Below are 17,805 nucleotides of genomic sequence, written 5' to 3' on the forward strand. Positions count from 1 at the left end.
CACAATATTTTATTTATAATCTTATTTTAGTGTTTGAACTACAAATTCTGGTCCTAGAATTGTTTAAAAGATCATGAGTGTGTTGGTTTTCACAATTAAACTGATTTCTTGGGTTTTGATGGGTTTTTTTTTTAATATGTCTTCTATTTTTTTCACAGAATGGTGTTTTCAGTAAATACAGAGCAAATTATTACATGGAAAAAAAGTTTTACTTGTTTTCTTTTCTCACTTGTAAAATTGCTGTTATTATTCCATTCTCTATTGAAGAATTTCAAAAAGGGCATGAGAAAACAAAAGAAAAAAAGAGAAACAGTGACAAAATAAATCAAATCTCACCATTAGAATTCACCATAAAAATTCCCAAAGTGTAACAGAATTCTTACAAAATTTCCTAGACTAGTTCTTTTAGGGAATCAAGATCTCCTATGAAAAATATGGCAACTGGGAACCGGGGTAGGTTGGGAAGCAAAAAGGGGATGAGGAGCGTAAATAAGTGCAGCAAAAACAGGTTCTGAGGAATACACATAATTTTGTCTGCTTTAGATCACAATAGAATTTTTAATAAATAAATTTCCTTTTCTTTGTAAAGACACTTTTTTGAAACAGTAGATTTAGCCCAGTCATTTGTGTCATTTGATTTATAAACCATCTTTTGTTGTCCCCAACACTTAATGTCATAAATGTTTTAGATTTGAGTCTCTTGTACATTGTCTTTTGAGTTCATTCGGATCAATAACGGTTCATGCACTGAACTGTGTATTGAATTTATTGTGTTAACTGTTGTTGTGTGGTTGAAAGGAGACTTATAAGAGTTATAGTGATTTAGGTGCTCATGCTCTATTGCTGGCATGGGCAAGTGACTCTCTATGGGCGTGTCACCTGTAAGCTCATCATCCACATTAATGATCTCTACAGTCCGCGTTGGAGCATGATGGTTCTGCCGGTGATGCTGTTTCCTCATTTTGTAGAAAATTACTAGCATCACAGCAGCCATGAGAGTGATAGCCACAAAACAACCAATTATGATTTTGGTAGTCTTCATAACCTCATCTATTCCCGGGATCCCATTGTTTGCGTCTGTCACAGGAATGGTGAACGTTTTTTCTGTTGATCTTGTGCTCTGTGGAGTGAGTGAGGTTGTCATGTTAGTGGTCTCCCAGCTGGTAACAGGTGTGGGCCCAACCTGCTCTGTTGTCTGTGCCTCATCCTGAGAAGGTTCCACAGTCTCTACTGTGACAGTTGAAAAGTATGTGTAACCAGGGTTATCCAGGGCAGTCACATTCAGTGTGGCAGAAGCTGTAGTATTCCCAACAGAATTACTCACCATGCATGTATACAAACCCGTGTCTTGCACAGTTACCCTTGTAAAATTTAATGTGCCATCACTAAGCACAGCAATCCGAACTCTGTATGCCCCATGCGTCATAACAGATCCATTTGGAGTAATCCAAGATACAGAGGTCAGGGAGGTTGATGCCCGGCATTTCATCTCTGCAGCCATGCCTTCTGTGACGTTGAGGTCTGCCGGTGGTTCCACTATGACTGGAGCATAACATGTGAAGTAATTCAGGTCCAGCTCACCAATATACCTTCCTTTTAAACTGGGAGGTGTGTGGCAACGGGCACAGCATGCAGTATTAGAGGGTGCCTTGTCTTTGATCCACCAGCTGAGCCAAAGGATATCACAGTTGCAGTTCCAAGGATTGTGATGCAAGTGAATCCTTTCTAGGCGGAGTGGTGTGAACAGGTCATGAGGCAACAGTGTCAGATTGTTGTGTGCCAGATTGATCTCTACAAGTGACTGAAGATTATCAAAAGCATTCCTTTCTATCACTTGAATCTGGGACTGTATCATCCACAATTTCTGAAGATGCATTAACCCTTGGAAAGAACCTGGCCGGATGGCAGTCAAGTGATTCCCAGAAAGATCTAATTCATCCAGTTTTACAAGTGGGGTGAGGTTAGGTATCTCTCGAAGATTGCACATGGCAAGGTTCAAATACCTCAAGTTTGACAGACCTTCAAAGGCACCTTCTGAGATGTATGAAAGCCTTTTCAGTTCCCCCAGATCCAGCCTCCGGAGAGAAGGGATTCTGTTAAAAGCATAAGAAGGGATACTTTCAATGGGATTGTTTCTCAGCCACAGTTCCTTCAGTTTTGACAGGTATACAAAAGCCCCATTTGGGATAGTAGTCAGACGATTGTCAAAGAGTTCCAAAGTGTTGAGGTTGGCCAGACCATTAAAAGCCCCTATTTCAATTGTTCTGATGTGATTCCTGCTGAGCTGCAAGATTTCTAGGTGCCTCAGATGCTTGAAGCTATTAACTTTAATGATTTGGATCTGGTTCTCATGGAGATTGAGTAACCGCGTGTTGGTGGAGATGCCGTCTGGCACGTCTCTCAGATTTTTCCGTACACAAATAACTTTACTGAATTGGTTGCTGCAGGAGCAGACAGAAGGGCAAGTTTGAGCCCTCACTAGACCAGCAACCACAAGAAGCTGAAGAGCCAACAGCACCACGAGCAGGGGGTCAAATAGGGCCCTGTTAAACCTAGGACCTATCATTATCTGCTGTGGATGTAAGGTCATCTTGTTCAACATTCATAATTTATTTGGTGTTGGTCCTTCTGCAGTTTGAATAGCCTAAAAGAAAGAAAGAAAGAAGGGAGGAGAATATTAAATTAATCTTAAATATTTAAGTGTGCTCTCTAAACAAAGACCTCTCAAGTCCTTTCAGTCAACTCTACTGATTTAATGAAAGTGTGTAGCAAGAATAGCTATAGACATTCTAATATTTTGTTTCCTGTAGAGCAAGATAGGTGAGCTGTAATTGGCAATGAAATAAGAAAAAAGCCAGACACTAGCTTTTCCTGCTCATTCCAATGTATAACACTTGTAGCTGGATGGCAGATAACAAGTTCAGACACAGTGGATAACCAAAAGAAATGTTCTGACTCAAGCGGAGAGTTGAAAGGGGCCTCAATAGTTAAAAATTACTAAGATAGGAGTCATCAGAATGTTTGAGGTGTTAAACTTCTTGACACATTACAAGACAAGACATCAGGTAATATAAAGATGAGGAGACTTCTGTTTTGTGATTCCTGTATTGGAGTTCAACTGGAAGTAAAGCCTTTAATACTGAAGGTAGCAGGTCATGCAATATCCACTGCAAGATCTTGCCTATGTTAATTGAAAAAAAAAAATACAAAAGAAACATGTTGAGCATCAATTCTTCCCTACTGTTAAACAGAAACATCCAATTTCTTTATATTCCCTCCCCAAGTCTTTTGTTTGGCATCAGCAGCAGAAAAACACTCATTAGTAAATGTGTGCTGAACAGAGAAATAAGAGTTTCCATTTAAATGCTGAAAAATATCTCTGTGACTCCAGGGTTGGCAATTTCATTGACACCTCTAAAAAAATCCTACAGTTCTTACTGTGGGGGAAAAAAGACCTTTACATTACAAATGATCATTACCATTTTAAGAAATTCATTTGTGGTAGCTCTTAAACCCCCCAGCTCTCAGTTAATTTTCAGTCCGCTCCTCAGTGCAACATTCCTGTGCTGTAGAGATTAATGAAATTTCCTATAGATCAGTCTAATGTGAAATCTTATAAATTACAGCAAGCTTAAAGCATATATGTAACCTAGGGCACCCAGATGCATAATACATGTATTCAGTAAAACAAAATACTATAAGACAATTCTTTTCCACTCCAGGCTCTGAATTGTTTCATCTTGTGTAAAAATCTGTCTTTCTTTAAAAAAAGTACAGGAAAAAATATATTAACTTGCATTTCACAGCAATTCATTTAATGAAAGGCTTTTTTTTCCCTAATTATATATTCAGACAGTGTGGTTTTGAGAATTTATTTCTGCATTTTTATAAAACATGTTACAGTGGTTCTCCTCTCACTTTTAATAAGTCACTACATAGAATAATAGAATCATAGAATCATGGTTGGAAAAGACCTTATACATTATCAACTCTAACTGTACCTGTCTGCTACTGAATCATGTCCCCAAGCACCTCATCTCCCTGCTTTTTAAGCACCTCTAGGGATGGCGACTCAACTACCTCTCTGGGCAGCCTGTTCCAGGGCTTGATAACACTTTCTGTGAAGAAATTTTTCTTAATGTCCAATCTAAAACTTCCCTGATGCAGCCTGTCAACATTCCCTCTTCTCCTATCACCTATCACTTGGCAGAAAAGACCAACACTTGCCTCTCTGCAACCTCCTTTTAGGTAGCTGTAGAGAGCAATAAGGGCTCCCATCAGCCTCCTCTTCTCCAGGTTAAACAACTCCAGTTCCCTCAGTCGCTCCTCGTAAGACGTGGTTTTCCAGCCCCTTCACCAGTTTTGTCACTCTTCTCTGGACACACTCCTGGATCTCAATGCCTTTCTTATAGTGAGAGACCCAAAACTGAAGACAGTATTCAATGTGTGGCCTCACAGGTGCTGAGTACAGGGGGAGAATCATTTCCTTGGTCTCTGGCCTTTCCACACTTCTTCTGATACAAGCCAAGATGCTGTTGGCCCTCTTGGCCACCTGAGCACATTGCTGGCTCATGTTCAGCTGGCTGTCAATCAATACCCCCAGATCTTTCTCTGCCAGGCAGCTTTCAAGTAATTCCTCCCCAAGCCTGTAGCTCTGCACAGGGTTTTTGTTTCCCAAGTGAAGGACTCTGCACTTGGCCCTGTTAAAACTCATCCCATTGGCCTCAGCCCACTGATCCAGCCTGTTCAGATCCCTCTGTAGAGCCTCCCTACCCTCCAACAGATCGACACTTCCTCCCAGTTTAGTGTCATCTGCAAACTTGCTAAGGATGCATTTGATCATCTCATCCAGGTAACTGATAAAGATATTGAACAGGACTGGACCCAACAAAGAGCCCTGAGGATCACAACTTGTGACCAACTTCCAGCTGAATCTAATTCCATTTAGCGCCACTCCTTGGGCCTGGCCATCCAGCCAGTTTATAACACATAAGAGCGTACACCTGTCCAGGCCAGAGGTAGCCAGTTTCTCAAGTAGGATACAGTGATATACTTTGTTAAAGGCTTTACTGAAGTCCAGGTGCACTACATTCACAGCCTTTCTCTCATCCATCAAGCATGTCACCTTGTTATAGAAGGTGATCAGATCACCAGGACCTACCTTTCATAAACCCATGCTGAGTGGGCCTGATCACCTGGTTGTCCTTTATGTGCTGTGAGATGGCACCCAAGACGACCTGCTCCATGACCTCCCCTGGCACTGACGTCAGACTGACAGGCCCATAGTTTCCTGGATTCCCTTTCTGGCGCTTCTTGTAAATGGGTGTAGCATCTGCCAGCCTCCAGGCCAATGGAACTTTCCCAATCAACCAGGACTACTAGTAGATGATGGAAAGAGGTTTGTCAAGCACCTCCACAAGCTCCCTTTATTCCCTTGGATGAATCCCGTCTGTCTCATAGACTTATGAATATCTAATTTGCCTAGCAGGGAAAAGCCAATATAATGGTTAAAAACGCATGAATGGTAATAGGAAAGTCTGGGCTATATCTGTTTATTTTATCTACTCTGTAAGTGTTATTTACAAAACATCAGTCTTGTTGTGAAAGATTCATGAAGCTAATGTGTTTTGCAACCTTGAGCAAGTCATTCAGCTCCTCTCTCTCCGGCTTGCATTTCTGTCACATGACTCTGGAAAAGCCTGTGACTATTGTGCTAGATGTTACAGATCCCACTTCTCCATCCCTTCCCTCTGCCAGTAACTTTACTTCTGAACATTGGCTTCATGGATTTAGGATAGTGTACTAGACTAGGTGAAAGGTGGCTGCTGCCTACACCTTCCTTTTTACTGCAGGCTTACAAGGGCATTTGTTTCTTCAGAGGTGTGAATGCAATATATGGAGAAACACTCTCAAACTCATCACTAAAATTCAAGTTTTCTTACATCAAAAATCTAACTGTAGCAAAAAATGTCTGTAAAAGGAGAGTTAAAATGGACCTGCTTCGCATTGTAAGAATACACTGCCATGAAGAAGAATCTGCCTGTTGCAGTAGAAAGAATTGTATCAATGAGTAATATCAATTTCAAGCTCCCTAGTTAAGATCAGTGATCCATGAATTTTCCTGTTGAATAGTAACTAACAACCTTCTGCTATAGTTAATATGATATTATTGGGATTTTTGTTTGCCACTAGTTGCTTTTTTTTTTTTTTAATTCAATAGATTTGTCTTTTCTTTTCTTCCTCATTTTTTAAATTCTTCTAAAACTTGTCCCCTAAGGACTTGATCTGAATAATGAATTCCATTAACAAGTAATATAACCAACACAGAAACACATAAACCCAATTATTTTACAATTGCACTGGTGTAATGTTATTGTCTCCGCTGGAACTAAGATGAGAATTCAGCCCACTACATCCAGCTTCAGAGCTGTCAGTTAGACTTTTATGGCTGGTGTGGTGCCAGGAGCGCGTTTGGTTTATAGACATACAGGAATATGCTGTGTTATATCGGAGACCCATTCACTATAAAAGGTTGGCTTCGTAAGCCACCGTTTATTTTTCTACCTCTATTTTGCTAATTTCAACTCTTATTCCTGTATCCAAGATACCTTGAAGGACCAGGGTAATTATGGGATTTGTAGAACAAGAAAGCATAAGAAAAATAAGAAAGGCCACAAGAGAGCAAGTGCCCTCAGCTTCAGCCAGTGGATGCATAAAATCCCTTCACTGCTTTGTCAGCCTCCATAAAGCTGATCATGCCAAACCATGTTGCAAGCACTCCAAGGCACTTCCCTCCTGTTCTGACTTCTTGTGTGTGATGGTACCTCCGACCACTCCTTTCGTCTACTCTTTAATCCAGAAAATTGTCCCTTCCCATCACCACACCATGGGGTAAAAAAAAAAAAAAAAATTAAAAAATTTTACTTGAGTACAGTACTTCGTTATAACAAAAAAATTATCTAATTTTGAGAGTGATTAGTAAAAACTGTTCAACCCAAACCAAAATGTTTCTATGTCTCAGTTGCAGAAAGATTTTTTTAAAAGAAATATTTTGGTTTATCTTCTTAAAATAAATTCCTTATATTCCTCCTGGTTTTGGTTATTGACTGAAACAATGGATCAGTCACATAGAGCAGCTCTTTCCTAGTACTGAAGGCTAAAATAGCCTGTGGCTTTTACCTTTACCTTTTTCCACAGTCATGTGCTAGGGATGTCTCAATCAAACATATGTCTCAGAATTATGATCTTTTGAAGATCTTCAGAGGATTCTGTGACCCTTAGGGAATTCTGTGACCCTCAGGTTTCTGCAAAATTCATATCTGTGTATACTTCAAATACAAGCTTGGTCACTGACTACTTATCAGTATATATTGCTCTGAGCATATAATTTTGAAGACAAGATCAACATTTTGAGAAATGTGTATGGAAACTTCTAGATATGTTTTCATAATTTTCTAGATATGTTTTTCATAAATGTACTTGTTTTTTTCAATGTCTAAGCTGCAGAGGTTCTATATTGACATTCCTCTGGAACATTTTCTGGGAGGTAGTGAGAACAAATCTTAGATTTTGTAGACACCCTTTGATTTAACTTTGGATGTATTCACATTGCTGAAGTTTTCCCCTTTTCTTTGGTAATACAGGAAGCAAAATGTGGTATTCGGCACAAGAACACACTAACTGGGTTTGCTGCTGCTAAAGTAGAGGGAGATGATGATTCAAAAAAGCCATCATGACCAGCAGAAAATATGCTACACAATGCCTCCTCACTTCCAACTGGTGAGCTTCGCGTGAGGCTAATGTACTCCTAAGTGGGTGTAGGAATGTATTAAAAAGGTCCTTTCTTTTATACTGGTGATTTTCCACAGCTCAGAGGTTAAGTATTCAGGAAGCCTTAGAGAAGTTGTTCACATCAGGGTAATTTAAAATCAGAAATACACTGGAAACACCCTGGGAAAAAAAGTAGCCAGCACAATAACTCAGTGGAAAACTAATTTAAAGCCTTGAAGAACATTATGGAAATATTTTAATGGGCTTTACATAAAGACCCGTATGGAACTCTGTACTAGAGTAATTTCCTATTCAATCTCTCTCTATTATGATAGAGACACATGAAAACTGAGCTTTACAAATCTGAATATGGAACACAGGCCATCAAAGAGCTTCTTTAGTCTTCGTTGACAACTCTGCCTTCTAAGTGATTTTTTTTTCTTAGTTTTTCTGGTACCAAAATAGTAACTCTATGGTCACATCAACAACACTAGTGCCCTCTGCTGTATAGATTTAAAATGTAGTTTAAAATGCTAAGAATTTCCTTACTGTGCAGTCAGTTCTCCAGACACTGTACCATTATTGAATGTGCTTCCAAACACAACTTAAAGTCCATTTGTGGCTTTGCTTTAATTACCAAAGCATACATCATTTGTCATTTAAGTATAGTAATGTATGTTTTCTTTATGGACACAGAGACATTAATACGCCTATATGGAGAGTTACTTGTTTTGTTTTCTATTTCCACAGAACTCAAAAACATCTTTTTTTCAAATTGACATCTGATATGTATGTTCTCCTCTCTGTAGTTAATCTGATACTCAGTCTCAATGTACTACATATTTGCCTTTGAGTGAAAAGCATTGTCCTCTTAAGATCCAATGCAGAAGATGAAGCAAGGAATGACAGAGCTACCCCCCTCTGCACAAATGCACAGTGCAACTTTCCTTAGTACATCTGGAAGGATACAGCAGTTATGCTATTGAGAGGTAATTTTGCTAAATGTGTATGCAGAGACATCTTCCTTATGGGCATTGTAATGGAACAGGCAATTAATTATCCTATTTTTTTTGTAATTAATTCTTAGGCCTGATGTGCTTTGATCTCTCTTTGTTACTTTGCCAGGAGAAAGTGACTACACTCTGATCTCTGAAGGATTTTCCTGTGATGATGGGCTTTGATTACAAAATAGAACTTCTACACGATTCCCAAAGATCTGTCTAATTAAGTATGGCAGGTGGCAAAGGTATTTTCCCAAGCTCCAGTGGCCCTTAGCTCTATCAAAGGAAGTTTAGTTGCTGTTGGCAACTCAAACTTATTTGTCTGCTTAGTCTGTGAGTGTATGAATAACCATCTCAGGAACAGAGCGGTGTAATGTGAAGACTGTGGCTTTATCCCAATATATGGTTTATGACATGGTATGATCTAACACACTTTGATTGGTGCTGTACATCTGCCATTAAAAAAATTAGGTGTCATGCCATATGTCACTGCATTGAAAGTATGACAGAATCTATTAGATATCAGATGCTTGAATGATCACAGTAATATCAAATCATCACAAGTACATCACAGTTAAATCTCAGCTGAAGCACAGTTAAATTATTACACTTTCCCTCAGCCATGTGCCAGAAAATTTCAGGATGAGGAGCATTCAGGTCACATTTTACAACTTTTTTTTCAAGTTGACAAATATGTGAATGCATTCAGATAAATGCACCTTTGCTTCATTTTACCTAGCACAGTTATGTATGCTGTACATCAGACTCTTTTAAAGAGTTTTTTGAGAGAAAAACCCTTTCAAAGATATCTGCATTTTTAGTAAACAAGTTGCTCTACAGCTGCAAATTAAATGGCAGATTTCCAAATGTATGAAGAGGAGTTACGTGTGTCAAACAACTAATTATGTGGGGAAGTATCAGTGCCTAAGAATTTAAAATAGTTTCTATATGGAACAGAGCATGGAGTACAGCAATAAAAACAGGTCTAAATCCCATGATGACCTTACACAGAAGTGACTCTCTTGACTCTCTTTTCAGGAGCTCTGAGACTGATCCCCTTTTGGCAGCAATGTCAGTAGAGGAAGCCAAGGGAATTTCAGCCTAGATAGCAGGGGAGAAGCACACAATCTGGTTTAGCTCTGCAAAATACTGAAACACAGGAGGATAAAACCTTGTCCCAGAACAGAGACCAAACGGGAGGCAGGGAGCTCCACTGGGGTCAGAAATTCTCTACCAACATCTGCTCTGCAAACATTCCTGCAGCCTCAAATGCATGTCCCCATAAGGCTGTGAAGGGTTGGGAACAACATTGCTAGGGATTCACTCACCATACCCTCCTGCTCCCCTCCCTGCTTTTTCTGTCCTGAAATTCCTTTCAATCTGTCTGAACCCTCAAGGATTAGAGCTTTCACCTCAAGAGTAGTACAAAAGCTTTGCATGCTGTTTCCTGCCCATATACAGTGCGGTAACACCATTCTTTTTCTCCATTGAATATCTTTGCTATGAACAAAGGAACACATAGTATTCTTAATAGAGCATTACTATGATCATCAAGCAAAATCAGTAAACTGGGTGACAGTAGAACTCATATCTTTCTCTTCTTAATCTTATTTCTTATTTTTCACATAGATTGGCTCATCTGAGGTGTTTAGGTTTTATTAAACTGGCTGGTTTACAGTGAAACTTTCACTGGAAATATATAGCTGTGTATCTTTTTCTCCATACTTAAAAATCGGTTTCCCCTTTTCACTGCTAGAGGAATTTAAAAGTCTCAACAACAGTTCAATGCCTAAAAACCTGAGAGGTTTCAAAGTGAAGCAGTTTTTATGTATTTGGGGTTTATTTTATTATTAGTAAAATGCAGTGGAGGCAAAAGAGGGCTAGATGGGCAGCCCTGCAATGCAAACTGATTGCTCATGAGACTAGATAAATCAAAACACTCACAATGCAAATAATTCTCCTCTTAGCATGATTCATTGTTTTTCTCTGGAATATAGTTGAGATTTTCTATGGCCTTTGAAAGCATGTAAGTATAGAAGGCAGAGAGGTTCTCTTCTGCAAGCCTTTTAAGACACAGTTGATTCACTAAGATACTGACCTAAAAGACCTAAATGTGATCGGACACATTTAATCCTTCTGAATCACCACTGATTTCAGGGGAGTTCAATCAAGAATAAGTTTGATCCACTATACCTTTGTGTTCTTTTCTTTCACTTTGTTATACAGAAAACAGCTTTATTTCACACTTCTCCTTTTCCAGCATGTGGTCATGTTTCCTTTCTTATGTCTTCCTGAGGTTTAAAATTTTCTCCTTAACTTCAGGTGAAATAGAAATAGACATCTTAAAATGAGAATTTTAGTGTGCTTTAGTCCAGGCAAAAATATTTGCTTTATAGCAGGATTTCATAGTATTTTAAACAGAATCGGTCTAGTATGTCCCTTTATTTATAAATATTCTTTTACTGTCTAGTGTCATTTGCACTTTGCATCCTCAGTACATCTCATAGCATTTGCTATTTTTATAGGAAAATCATAGGAAATATCCAACAATATGTAATGGATATTTCTTTAGGACATAATTACTTTTATTAAGAGGAATTATTCTTTATTGACCTTTCCCTGGATGTCACTCAGAGGGTGAAGAGGACAAAACAGTCCTAAACTGTCTGTTCAGACTGCTCACAGTGATGTGAATAGGAGCTATCTATGAAGTATTCCTGATGAACTAACTTAAATTCTTTCATAAAAGCCACCACAATGGAGTCCGTTACTAGTCCACCCAGAAACTTTCTAGAAATTTGATTGGAATTAACTTTTAAAATGGGTTAATTATATTGCATTAAATCTTTCTATAGACACTCTTATTTAGTATTTAAGCATACTTGAATCAAGGCCACTGTAATTTCAACTAAGAGTGTCATAAAAGAGAATAAGGTAGCTTAGCTAGTCCCTTTTCAAAGTTAATTTGAATTCATTTTCTTGAGACCCCGTGTAGCCACTAGGAAATTTTGTTCTTTATTGATTTGGCCTCAATTCAATCAAATTTTGTAAAGGTAAAAAGGTTTTCTACCTCATCATGGATCCCTTGGGTTATTCAAGTCCCATTTTGTTCTTCTCACTTCACTAATTCAGTTGATAAAACAGTTTCCTTGAACGTTTTTTGTTTGTTTCATCTTCTATGTTTTTCTGGACAGATATTCATGTAGTGGGAAACAGACAATTGTACAGAAGAAATTTTACAATAGCACTAAAAAAAAATTCTCTTAATTACAGCAGCTTGTCATTACATCTCATGTGTCAACCATAATTTAAGGAGAAGTCATACAAGTACCTTTAGGATTTCACTATCTTTTGCCAGAAACGCCTCATTAAGAAACTATTAAATCACAGTGAATACCTAACAATTAAAAGGATGGTTTCCTAATCACTTTTTGGTCTACTATCAAACCGAAATCACAAATTCCCATTTAGAAGGCATCTGCGAGCCACAACAAAATTAGTATAAAAACAACCTTTAATAAAAATTATATGATGTTCTAAAACACTACTCCAAAACAATGCAGTTTTCACTCCTGTCACACTGGGGCTTTATTTCAAAACATTGTAGTATTCCTTTGGTTTTAGCAGATTAGTAGTGATTTAAGACAACATCTGTTCAAAGGCACCAAGGTGATTACTTCATTTCAAACAAATTTTGATCCGATAGAATATTATCAATTTTTTTACATGGAAGCATTAAATTGTATAAACATCCTTTTCAACAACATACTACAGGATTTCAAACTGGCAACTAGAAGTCTGCAGGTTAAGTACATGCAATGTTTAAATATTGCATCTTTTAAAAGATGCAAAGGCAAAAAAAGTGTGAGGCTGACAGAATCCAAGATGTTAGCACCAACTGCTTCCAAAATTTTCTCCTTAGTCACAAACCATAAAAACAGATATAGGAGATGTCAGATCATAACACCACATAATCTAAGAATTCATATACAAATGTAGCCAATACAATGAAAAGCAACAAAAAAAAAATGGTAATTAGAGTATATGCTTGCTCTTGTGATAATTTCATCCTAATCCTAGAAATTTGGAGTCTAGTTTTCAAAGCTCCAAAACATCTTTTCCTAAATTACAGTCCTGTGTTTGTCTACTGAATGTGCCAATGATGAATGTTCCTGTTACAAAGAGTGATCCTTTCAGCCTTCCTGAGCTCTTGAACTCAGTAGATAATATGAACTTGATGACAGAAACAGTTTAGTTCGATGAACATATAATGAAGTTGTGGATCACTAGTAGCTTCTGTACTTCAGCAACAAGGATGCTCTGGTAAAATTTGAAGTCGATTAGTAAGGTTTTAAGATTATTTTGAGACTAGCAAATAAGAGAATGGTCCATTCCGGTGGCATAAAAAATCAAGTTTATGCCTTAACAAGTGCAGTTTTTCCAAATGCATTTTGTAATACTTAGAACAGAGGAAACTGAGGGATGAGAGGGAATTACATTAAAGCAGACGTGCAAAATTTGCACCAATGCTTTTTAAGGTATAAATTATAATAGGTAAGTGCCTAAGTATGTCTATGCCATAATGCCGTGTCAAGAAAGGTGTTTCCTTTTTTAAGGTCTGAGTTATTTGATGTTGAGTTGGAGAAGTGCTTGATAGATACTTTGTAACCTTGGTAACTACAGGCTGTGTTGCTAGTTTGCCTTATTCTGAAATGTCTTCTGAGAGAAACATACTCAGCTAATAACACATTGAAGTATCAGAGTCCATTTTGCATCATTGCATTTGTAGTGGCTAACTGAGTTCAAATTACTCCCTCATTCTGTTAATAAACAAAGACACAAAGAGAAAAAGAGTCATGAGAGAAAAACTCAGAGCTGCAAATAGCCTTGAGTCTGGCAAACGATAGTTAAACTTCTTGTCCTCAGTAACTATGGAAACCCTTTCAGGTAAGAGTGGAACACAGGCATTTTGTGGTCTGTAATTTACAAGTGTTTATTTAATTATGAAGGAATATGAAACTGTTAGTAGCAATGCAATTATCATACTGTGATAGTATTTTGAGAGGAAAAATAGGTACAGAGAAATATTAGATGTTAATTTTTTGGAAAATTACTTGGTTTAGGACTTCTATGAAGCCACAGCACATTGTTTTTCACTGAGATTTTTGATTTTTTTTCTCCCAAAAGAATGAGAGAAGCTAAAATTAGTAATATGACATTTTGCCACAATACCTCTCAGTAGATTTGTGGTAATTATGTCCATTGTATGCCTGCTGAACAAAACCAAGGTCAGGTTGTATTTCAATTAAGCCCTAGGTGTTACCAAAGTGCAGCACAGCCAGAATAGCAAGCACATTATTACCAGATCTATCACTGCTGGGCAATGAATAGGTCACAGGTGTTCTTGCATACAGTATTTGTGTGCCTTTAAATATTGCAAGTGGGAAAATGTTTCAATTCAATTTAGGACACAGCAAGTGAAATAAAATTAAGAATGAAACTATGTGATAGAGTCAGGGGGACTCTAACAGCTACTTACAAGTATTTTCCTGGGCCTGAACAACAAACTTTGACCTGATACTTCTGTTCTTGGGAGCTGCACGAATGTATGGCCCCATATATGGCCTCTTGATGAGGCTTTCTAATATGTGGCATCATCTTCCAATCCTTAGCCACAGGAAAGCTTTCATATAAGCCTCATGTCAGAGAGTGTCTTTATAAGCCCGAAACTAATTTTTAAATATAAGTGTTTAAAACAACCTGAAAGAAAATTCCTGCCATAGAACTGTATAACTGGCAAAATATGACATTTCAAATTCATTATAGTTTGGGGCTATCCAGCTAGAAAGACTTAAGTAACCTCAAAAAGAACAACAGTTCACATTCAGGGAACTACCCTCAGTATCTGAAGAAAGAAAAGGAAGAGGGTAAGAGTTAAGAGGCTCATAACTGTTTTACATACAACTAGCCCAAGTAACTTTTAGCACCACTGCATCTGTCCAGAATAACATGAACTCCACCTGTCCCATTTGCTATAATCATATTCTCTCAAGTGTCAGTCTTTCTGCCACAAACATCATTTTCTGACCTAGTAAAGGATTGTTGATGGTTCATGGATCATAGTACTTTTGAAAGACAGTATGCTCTAAAACCAGTTTCACTCTAAAATGATTAATTATGAATGTTTTAATTACTGAATTCCAGTAATAAGTGCATTAACTCCCAAATAAGATTATATAAAGCACAATCATAGGGTCACATATGTATATAAAAAAACTACACTTGAATTTTACCAGAACAGGTTAAAAAATATCCTTTCCCTTGACAGCTTAGTCAAGCACTGAAAGTAAAACCAAAGAGACATAACTAAGTCAAATTTTATAACTGCGTCATCTACTTTGAATATTTCAAGCAAGAATAGTTATGCATTTTTACATTAACCTGTTTTAATCATATTTAAATGTTAATTATGAAGTAACTCGTTCATACTGCAGCATTCTGTTTCTGTATGTGCTGAAATTAGGCACTAGAACAATACGAGATCATCCATCATAATGTGTCTTTCTGAGGTATCCAGAACATATGCATATCTTCACAGGATATGGACTTATTCAAGAACTGGTAATGTAGATCTGACTGTTATCATTAATAAGGACAACTTTGAATGCAGCTTAGTGAAAATCAAATGCTTCAAAGCAGTTTGTGAGAAACAGTGGTAAATTATATGAGTTATTTTCTTTCTGTCCAGACTGTCTATAAATATAAGAATCGTAAATCGTAATGATAGAGAAGATATTATATTTCTGAAACTTTACATTCTGGGAAGTCTTAGAGATAAAATAATATATTACTTCATATTTTTACATAGATGTGGTCTTAAAATTGGTAATTATACATTTATGCAATGGAATATCTTCTCTATGAAGGTTGCTTACAGGCTGCTTTTTGAAATCACTGGCTAAATTCAAAGTATTATTATATCAATATGAAATTCTTGTCAGATCCAAGAAAGTTGGCACATACTTCTTTAACAAATTATAATTTTCACAGAAATGTGGTTTATCTGCTTATGTTTAACTAACAGGATACAATGTCCAGTATCAGCAGTGCTGCCTGCATGTTCAGCTGTTCAGACTTCAAAGTGCTAATGCACTATTCTATGTTCATGAGAATACTGCAGACTTCCATTTTTAAATAGATCCATGGGAGAAAATCATGAGTAAAAACTGACTCCTACAAAAAAACAATGGGAGTTTTGTCTTTGATTTCAGTGGACTCAGGTTTCCATCTCATATGTCAATATTTGGATGCAGAACAAACTGCAGATTATTGTTGATGTAAGCACTAGGGCTTTGATGCCATTCTAGTAGGAGAGTTTTCAGGGAGCTGGGAATTTAATTTTCATTTAATTAAAATTGTCACATGATACAAAAGGAAAAGAGAAAAAAGCAGAAAAAAGCTTAGACAGCTAAAAATAGAGAGCTGATGTATGTGGAAACACTCTATTAAAGAAAAGCAATATCTTAAAATGTCAAGATATTAACATATTGGATTCTTAAACACTCCAAGAAATTACTCTACTACTTTAAAATTATATAGCAAAAGCGTGAAGCCAAGATTCAGAGGAAATTTGTAAATTATTTGTCCAAAGTGGAATAAAGTTGATAGCTAATGTTATTCAAGGGTATAAATATACCTTTCTGCAGTAAAGCGTTTCATACTATGTTGACTTGTATATCAATGCAAATATATTTATCACAGACAGCAGTGATACTGCCTATTATTAAGGATGTCCGATATCTGCCATCATGAAAGACTGTTTTCAGTTTCTTACAACAAAATTTTAATATACCTATAGTTAGTCACTGAAAGTTGTACAGACACATTCAGCACAGCTTTAAAGTAGTTGTCATACCTTATGGTAACAAATATTGTAGTCACAGAAAAAAAGCAGAACTTTAGAAATAAAAGCTTAACTACTGAATTCAGGTTGAATTTTATTTTTTTTTTCATTCTGTACATTGAAAGACAGAGTTACTATTGGAAATATGTAGTCATACAGTTAAAGATAGTATCAAAACACGAAGCAGCCAATGAAGTCTGTATTCAAATATATATATCCATGCATGCATAGGTATACCAAAACCACTTTGTAAAATACGGCTCAATGCTATTTCTAAAAAAATCCTATTTGTTTCCTAACAGGAAAATATTTTCTGGATTTTTAAATTCTATCTATTTCTCTAGCCTGAGCACATAAAAATACAGCTCAATGAAAAAAAGTAAATGTGTCCAGATCTCCTGCTGAGAACTTTTTCCTGGATTCTTATCTACTTTCTTTACTCCAGAATGGTGCGTGAGGATAAGTACATTAAATCTTTTCAGACAGCCATTAGCAGGGGGCCATGTAAAAACTTCAAGTGGACAAATACATTGCTATCATAGCCCTTGCATGAAGTATGCATTTGAAGACTTTCGGCATCATCAGGCACTCTCTTACCAGAGTATTTCACATGAGTTCCACGTGGTTGTGGCCTGCTAAAAACAATGATAAATGTAAACGCTAATGTTATATTTAAATACCAATGCTGTATAGTGTATATATATCACTGCTCTATAGATAGCTGACTATATGTATATATATTGTGTAGATATATATCACTGCTCTACCTTACCAACCTACACAACACAATAGGCTATCTGGTCTGAAAAATTAAATAATTAATTATGGGGTACGATTTGCTATTTGCCTGGTATTTCTAACTATATCCACTTCTGCAAGAACGCCTAATGGCAGCTATTACCTAGTAATTGGCTGTCAACATCTGTCCTTGATCTGCAATAATGATTTTAAAGCCTGGGTTCAAGCATCTCAGGAAAAACATCTTCGTTTCTTATACTCATATTGCTGTCCATATGGTCAACACCTAAGAAACCCCAGGAAGTGACAAGACGTAATAACAGCAGCTAGAAACAGCAAAGACTACAGGGAGTTATGTCTCGCATTATTCACACAGAAGCACAGAGATCTCCT

The 17,805-nt window shown here is 37.1% G+C and overlaps 1 protein-coding gene across 26 annotated transcripts in view; it reads right to left on the bottom strand.

The window, feature by feature from the left end:
* LRRC4C (leucine rich repeat containing 4C) overlaps positions 1–17,805 on the bottom strand; it is a 529,117-nt gene that overhangs the window by 27,401 nt on the left and 483,911 nt on the right. For 25 of the 26 annotated variants that reach the window (XR_008449956.1, XR_008449955.1, XR_008449954.1 and 22 more), the window contains one exon: positions 1–2,644. This exon is cut by the window's left edge. Coding sequence is in view for 23 of the 26 variants with exons in the window: in XM_054067035.1 (XP_053923010.1) it covers positions 686–2,602 (1,917 nt within the window). In the remaining 3 variants the exon portion in view is untranslated. Of the gene's footprint in view, positions 2,645–10,964; positions 11,088–11,841; positions 11,958–17,805 lie in introns of those variants that run through there. The other variant, XM_054067042.1, reaches the window with a different exon arrangement.

Source organism: Cuculus canorus, chromosome 5 (assembly GCF_017976375.1).
Source record: "Cuculus canorus isolate bCucCan1 chromosome 5, bCucCan1.pri, whole genome shotgun sequence".
Classification (NCBI taxonomy): Eukaryota; Metazoa; Chordata; class Aves; order Cuculiformes; family Cuculidae; genus Cuculus; species Cuculus canorus.